Raw genomic sequence first — 7,431 nt, 5'->3', positions numbered from 1 at the left:
GGAATATCAACCTGAACATGTCTGTTCCTGACTGTATTTCCTATTCACTGATTGGTTGAGTGCAACATTTGGCGGGCAGGACACAAAACACTCATTGGTGGATATCTGCAATCGTCCACGAATCAAAATGCATGACAATCATTAACTTCCTGTTAAAAGAAATTGGCGGTAAATTTGAATTGAATAATAATTAAAATTTCTGTATTTAAAAAAAATAAAATTATTATGTAGTTAGAAAACCTTTTTTATTAATAAATTAACTTTTTAATTTTAATATTATTCTAATAAAACATAACCAAATTGTCGTTTGGAATTCTGCCATGTATTAATAATTGACAATTTGACTAATGTAGTGTTTCTTCTCTATAAGTTAGGTTGGGTCAATTGTCAATATTTTCGGATGTCAGTTTTGTAATTAATGCATTTAATTAATTTAATATTTAACTCAGTTTTCAACAATTATCTCAATGGATAATACTAACAATAAAAATGATGGAACCACGTTTACAATTATTTCTCAAGATGGTAAGTTTTTTATTCAAATTGATTTCAATTTAATTAAATTATAAGGTTAAGTGTTTTTGTTTATATTTACTAAAATTAAGATAATTATTTTCAATATATATTTATAATTAATTAGAAATAATTTATAAATGTAAATTAATCCTTTGTCTTTAATTTACTTCTAACTATTATTTTTACAACGATTTTCTTTTTTTATTTCATTGTTATAAATGTCTCTGACTAAATTTATTCTTTTTTTATAACAATGAGAGGAATCGTAATTAAATTAAAAAGAACATAAAGTATTAATTTTTTTTTTATTCACAGGAATGGATTTGGTTAATTCTTTTCAGCAACAATCAAAAGACAATGGAATAGATGATGATCCTTTTTTATTAACAACCACAGATATTGATAGTTTAGTTAAAATTGATAATAAACCAAAAAAATGGATGAAAATAGAATCATGTATCAATAATTGTCATTTGAAAATGAGTGAAGAGGATCAAAAAAATACTTTTGATTCTTATTGGAATAATTCAACAGTTATTTCAAGATATAAATTTATTAATGAAATGGCAGAAGTATATTTGCCAAAGGATTGTGTGAAGGGAACTCCTATTATTATTGGAGAGCAAAAATACTACGTTTTTTTCAATATCAATAAAGGAAATGGTTTTAAACACGTTTGTAGACCCTGTTTTCGTTTTATGTTAGGGGAACAGGAACCATTTATTAAAACAGTTTTAGCTCAAAAGCTCATTAATTTTACCGGTAAGTTTCATTAAATTTTTTAATAAACTAAATTATTTTTTTATACTTCTAATTTAATGATATAAAAATTTATTTGTTAAATTATTCTAATTCTTAATTCTATAAAAGAAATTAATTATTAAAATTTTCATTTGAATCCAGATGATGATAACGATTCATTTGTAAATAATTTTCCGGAAAATCAAAATCGAACGCTTTGCAGTATGAAATGTAATTTAATGGTATCAGATAAGGAGAAAAAACAAAATTTATACAACTATTGGCACGAAACAACAATTGAACAACGATGTAAATTCATTTTAGAAAGTACAGATATCGAGGAAAATATTCGATATAAAATTAATATAAAATCTACATCAAATAAGCCATACATTAGTAAATTTCATCTTGAAACAAGTTTTGGTCGACAACTTGTTTGCGCAAATTGTTTTCGTCTTATAATCAAAGAATCAGCGTCTATTATTAATGAAATTTTAGACGAAAAATGGACAGAATTAAGTTCCGAATTGGAAAATGGTGAGAAATACAATCAAGTTATAAGTCATTTTAAAAAATTTCCATTATTTGAAACACATCACGTAACCGATAGTGGTAATGAAAAATATTTACCAAGAGGTCTAACACTCGAAACAATGTATTATCTCTATAAAGAAGAAATTTCAAATCCAATGAATTTTCTCACTTATCAAAAGATTTTTCAAAAAACTAAATTACGTTTTTTGTCATCAGTTGTTGAAAAATGTTTACATTGTGAAATGGCAAGTCAACAATCACAATCCACAGATTTATCGAAAAATAAAATTCGTCTTGAAACTTATTTAACTTCACATTTAAATGGTGCATTAAAATCACACAGTTTTAAATTACGTGACGAAAAACGTAAAGTCAATACACTTTTGATTTGTACATTTAAATTTCATCCAAGTTTACCAACACCATTTATAAATAATCCAATTCATTATTATACGGAACCTTTGTGGACATATAATTTCACAATCACAGAAACATCAAAAACTAAACCAACCGAGGGTTCATTTAAATCATATGTTTGGAACGAAACTCAGGGACAAAAGACAGTTAATGAAATTGCTTCATGTTTATATAATTATTTGGAAAATTTACCACGATCCATTAAAACCGTTGTCTTTTATTCAACTTCATGTAATGGTGAAAGTCGAAGTAAACTACTTTGTAAATTTCTCGCCAATATTGTCATAAATCATCCATCATTAATACTTCTCGAACATAAATTTTTACTTGACGGTCATTTTTATTCTGATAAAAATCAAAGAGAAAATTGGTGTCCAGATATATTGGCGAAAAATGTCGGTAAAATTGAAGAGCCAAATGATTGGTACAGTGCTTTAAATGAAATTGCCATTGAAAAACAATCACAAATTATTGTTATGGATAATAGTAAATTTTACAATTTTAAAACTCTTCTCGGCAATAGTCCGAACAGTTCAATAGATGGTGGAAAAATTGACGATGATGTCACATGCATTCAATATACAAAAACAGGTAATGTTTTTTTCAAGAAAAAATGGACTGGCAGTTATGAAGTAATGTTCACAGAATCTCAGCAAACAAATGTTTTCAATAATTTCAAAAATACTGAAATTAATCTCATAATGGAGAAAAAGAAAAATAATCTTTTAAATTTATTACCTTTCCTCAATTCTCGTGTTCATGACTTTTATCAAAATTTACAAACTGTAAATTCGGAAACAAATGCTGAAAATGAATTAAACGATTTCACATCAAACAAAGAAGATAATTTAAAATTTAAAATAATTGACAAAGAAGAAGAAAATGTAAATAGTAAAAAAAATACAAATGAAAAGGAAGAATTTAATCTCAATATTGTTAAAGTAGAATCAAATTACGATGATTCGATTCTAGCCGAGGAGAATGAAGATGACTTTAGTTTAGTTTTACCAGCTGAAGAGAGCGTAGTAAAAGAAGAAATTGATATCGAACAAGAAAAAGCACCTTATGATAATAAATTTTCAGATGACGAATCAGACGATGAAATTTGTTCAGAATTTGAACAATCAGACGATAATTCACAAATCATTGGATCAACTCTGTTTCCAAAAACTCAAGATTCTGAAATTAAGTCATTTAATGAGAAATTCTACGAAAATACAAATTCACAAAATATCAAGTCAATTATGAAAAATTTTGAATTATCAGGTAAAAAAAAGAGAATAGATGATAATTTATTGGGTTTGGATCATTTGAAAAAAATGAAACAATTTCAACCACTTGGCCAATGCTCAAATCTTTGTTATTTGAAAGTAACACCAAAAGAACAGGAACGTGTTTTCTCTACTTATTGGCACAAGGGAACATCGGAGTCACGATTTAATTTTATTTACGACACAATTCAAGTTCTACCGCAATTATTGAAAAGTAAACCATTCTCCGAAGATCCAGGACAATTCTCGGTTAAATTTCTCATCAACACTGAACGTGGTCCTCAAGTTGTTTGCAAATTGTGCTATAATAAAATACTTTGCGATCGTCCATCTGACATTTTAACTGTATTAAAATTAAAAGCACAAACACTCATCGGTAAGTTTCAATTATATATAAAATTGTTATTTAAATTATTTCTTTAAAAATATTATTTCTATAATTTCAGATGAAATAAAGTCTGAAGTTCATGAAGTTGAAGCTCTACTTGAACGTAACAATTCGAAAAACGAAGAGGAAGTAAATAATGATAATGATAATATTTCAAAATGGAAAACTGATGAATATGATTGTTCAACGAGTAAACTTCTTCGAATGGAAAAATTAAATAAAGGCTATTCAAAATTGCAACCATGTCGAAATGGTTGTTTTGTGACAATAAAAAATCAGGATCAAGAACAAATTTACAATTCATATTGGCGAAATTCGACAATTCATTCGCGATATCATTTTATTAACGCTTCAGTGAAAGTTAATAATTCACGTAATTCTAATAATGAGAAATCGGGGAGAAAAAGATATTATCACAATTCAAGTATTGGCCCTCAACGTGTTTGTAAAACATGTTTCGCTCATGTTCTCGGCGAAACGATGAGTTTCGTCGAATCAGTTTTACAAAAATCGGGAAGAGCAACCGCAAGTATCAGTAAGTTAGATATTTTTTTTTCTAAATTGATAAAAAAAATTTACAGTAAAGAAAACAAAAATAATTAATGTGTTTTTTTTTCAGAAAAGAAAATAGACAATCCTTCTACTTCAACAAATGAAAATCAGCCCGTGATATTTGAAAATAAAAATATCGACACAGCCAATAAATCAGTTACAAATTCTCAAAAAGATTCATCTACTTCAGCTGATAAAATTATCAACAATGAAAATCAAGAAATAAGTAAAAATTTGAAAAATCTTGAAATACGTCAAGAATCAAAAAAACCAATTCAAAAGAATAAACAAATTCACAAGGAACAAACAGTAAAAATTGCAAAACAAATAAAAACTCCAAAACGAAATGAAAAAAAACAAATTAGTGAAAATCAGGATGAATTGAGTGAAAAAATTTCCCATCAATTAACAACAAAAAGAACATTGGAAAAAATAAACGCCGACGAAATGAATAATGCATTAAATACTTTCAATGATTCAGCGACAACATCGGCAAATTTATTAACTGCTGATATAATTAAACAAATACAATTGGCACAGGAACATATTCATGATTATTTAATTACAAGAATGAAAAAAAATCATTTACAAATAAATATTCAAGCAATGTATTCGCAATATCAGAAAAAAGTTACCGTTCCTCTAAGTATTGGTTGGTATCAAAATATATTATCAGTGAATAATGTCAATTATAAACCGGCATTTATTGACAAATGTGATGAATGTGAAACATATTCAGATAAATTTAAAAATATGAAAAATCTACAAATGCGTGAAAGAATTTGCGAACGTCTAACAAGTCATTTGGATTATTCGACAATTGTTTATAAATGTAAATTTCAAGAAGAAGAATCGGCACGTTTAATTAATACAATGATGGTCTGTTCATTTGGATTTCAACAAAATTTTCCAATACCATCGCGAACAAATTCAAATTCATTGTCAATTTTTAATTTGACAATTTGGCAATTTAAAAATAATCATATGCCAAATAATCCAATGTTCTATGTGTGGACACAAGTTGAAGGTAAACGAACATCAAATGAAATTGCATCTTGTTTATTTCAATATTTAAAACAATTACCAGCACAATTGAGATCATTGATTATTTATTCATCGTCTTGCCATGGCGAAAGTAAAAATAAAACACTTGCACAAATGTTATCGTATTTCATGACAAATCACAAATCACTTGTCTCGGTCGATCATAAATTTACATATTCAGGACACGCGCAATTAAAGGACTATCTTCACGATGATTGGATTGGTGATGTTGTGCAAAATCATTCAATTAAAGCCGACGAACCTGAGGATTGGTATCGAAATTTCCAAGCAATTGCACGACAGAATAAAAAATCGAATATTGTCTTTATGGAACCAGAAATGTTTGTTGATTTTGAAAGTTTATGGAAAGATCAATCGTCAACGGATGAAGTGTACATTAGTCCTGATGTGAGATGGTTGAAATATACAAAAAATGGAAATGTTTTTTTCAAAAAAAGTTTATTGGAACGACATAATTTTGAATTATTACCAATGCAGGGTCAACAGCAATTTCAAGATCTCTTGAATATGCAACTTTTTAATCTTCTTGACGCTTCGCCGGAAGAAACAAACGTTCAATTGGAAACATCAATTCCACAATTGGAACAATGTATCATTAAAACGGAAATTGATTTTGATGATGAAAATTACACAACGCCAAATGAGGAGGATTATCTAGAACCATCAAAGAAACGTAGAAAAACAGAAAATGAATCAATTTCATCGGAAGGAACATCGAGATCAAAGAGGATACGAAAGAAACGTGAAATTCTTTCCCTCTAAATTTTTTTTGAAGACTTAAGAGAAAAACTATAAGGTATTTGTTTTTCGCTGTACATTATTCTTTTTTTTCTACTCTCTCTGCTCTATTTTATTGAGCAATAAAATTTGTTAATTCTCACGAATCATTTTGTTTAATGTACATTAAACATTATTTAAAAATGTTGTGTGGTATTTAAAAATAAGAACTTTAATTCAAATTCAATTTTTTTTTTTTTTTATATAAAACAAAATAATTTATTACGTTTTTAGAATTGAACTTATGCAATTATATTGCGTGAAAAAAATAATTTAAAAAAACTAATAGTATATTTATATAATTAAGCATAATTATTTAATAATATTAATAAATAATCTACGTATTGTATTTAAAAATATCTTCGTGTATCGAGTTAAATTTTTATTCACTTCGTTAAAAATTTACAACGTTATTTTAAATAAATAAATCTTAAATATTTACTATAATTTAATGTAAATAAATTACCTTTTAGTATTTAAAAACTAATTTTTTAATTGTTAATTTTAATTATTAAATTAATGAATAATCACAAATTTTTTTTTAAGAAAATGTCAAGGTAATCTTTGCAAATTAAATCTAGGATTTAGAAATTAAATTATTTTTGCAATATAATATGACTTTATTGTGTTCTCATACAGTTCGAGTATATTAATATATATATTTATATAATACGTAGGCGCGCATTTGTAAGTGTGAGTGAGCGTGTACGTATGCGTTTATTATATATATTATATACAGAGCATTCTTGATTTAAATATATATATATTTTTTTAATAACATTGTCAACCAATAATTTATTTATAATTCAAGAAAAATTTTTTTTTTTTAAACGCATTAAACGCCTCGCGATTAGACTAAAATTTGTAAAACACTCATCCACACACATAATCTCTCTAACAATAATTTTTCTTTTATTCTTATGTTACAGTCACACCTCTATAATAATTCACCGCATCTATAATTAACATTCATTCAGTTCCATACGTACAAAAAACATGTTTTCTTCTCTTTCAAAGACTTAAAAAGAAAAAGAACACTCAATGCGGATCACAGTCTGTCTCAGCTCTCATTTGCTCGGCCAAATTCTCAAAAGAAGAAATTAACACTTTCCTTTTTTTTATTTTTGTTTTTCTTATTGTTTGCATTTCTTCAATAATAATTGTGCGAAT

At 26.7% G+C, this 7,431-nt stretch overlaps 1 protein-coding gene across 2 annotated transcripts; it reads left to right on the top strand.

Moving 5' to 3' along the window:
- The first annotated feature begins 369 nt into the window (after nt 1–369).
- LOC127284359 (uncharacterized) lies at nt 370–7,421 on the top strand. 2 transcript variants are annotated; one of them, XM_051309764.1, is made up of 6 exons: nt 370–525; nt 832–1,278; nt 1,420–3,855; nt 3,926–4,402; nt 4,487–6,280; nt 7,191–7,421. In XM_051309764.1, the coding sequence occupies exons 1-5, from the start codon at nt 468–470 to the stop codon at nt 6,244–6,246; spliced, it is 5,178 nt and encodes a 1,725-aa protein (XP_051165721.1). In that variant the 5' UTR covers nt 370–467; the 3' UTR covers nt 6,247–6,280; nt 7,191–7,421. The 2 variants fall into 2 exon arrangements, with proteins under 2 accessions (XP_051165721.1, XP_051165715.1); XM_051309758.1 differs by lacking the exon at nt 7,191–7,421 and having other exon boundaries at nt 4,487–6,462.
- Nucleotides 7,422–7,431: the final 10 nt, after the last annotated feature.

The sequence above is a fragment of the Leptopilina boulardi genome, unplaced genomic scaffold (genome assembly GCF_019393585.1).
Source record: "Leptopilina boulardi isolate dan_hultmark-lab unplaced genomic scaffold, ZJU_Lbou_2.1 LbouV2_119, whole genome shotgun sequence".
Taxonomy (NCBI): domain Eukaryota; kingdom Metazoa; phylum Arthropoda; class Insecta; order Hymenoptera; family Figitidae; genus Leptopilina; species Leptopilina boulardi.
The sequence above is the reverse complement of the archived record's forward strand: the minus strand, read 5'-3'. Positions and strand labels throughout refer to the sequence as shown.

Bases quoted from the DNA above. Each gene is read 5' to 3' on its own strand.
- LOC127284359 (XM_051309764.1), top strand. From the start codon at position 468: ATGGATAATACTAACAATAAAAATGATGGAACCACGTTTACAATTATT. The intron at 526-831 runs GTAAGTTTTTTA...TTTTATTCACAG, and splicing joins TACAATTATTTCTCAAGATG to GAATGGATTTGGTTAATTCT. The intron at 3,856-3,925 runs GTAAGTTTCAAT...CTATAATTTCAG, and splicing joins AAAAGCACAAACACTCATCG to ATGAAATAAAGTCTGAAGTT.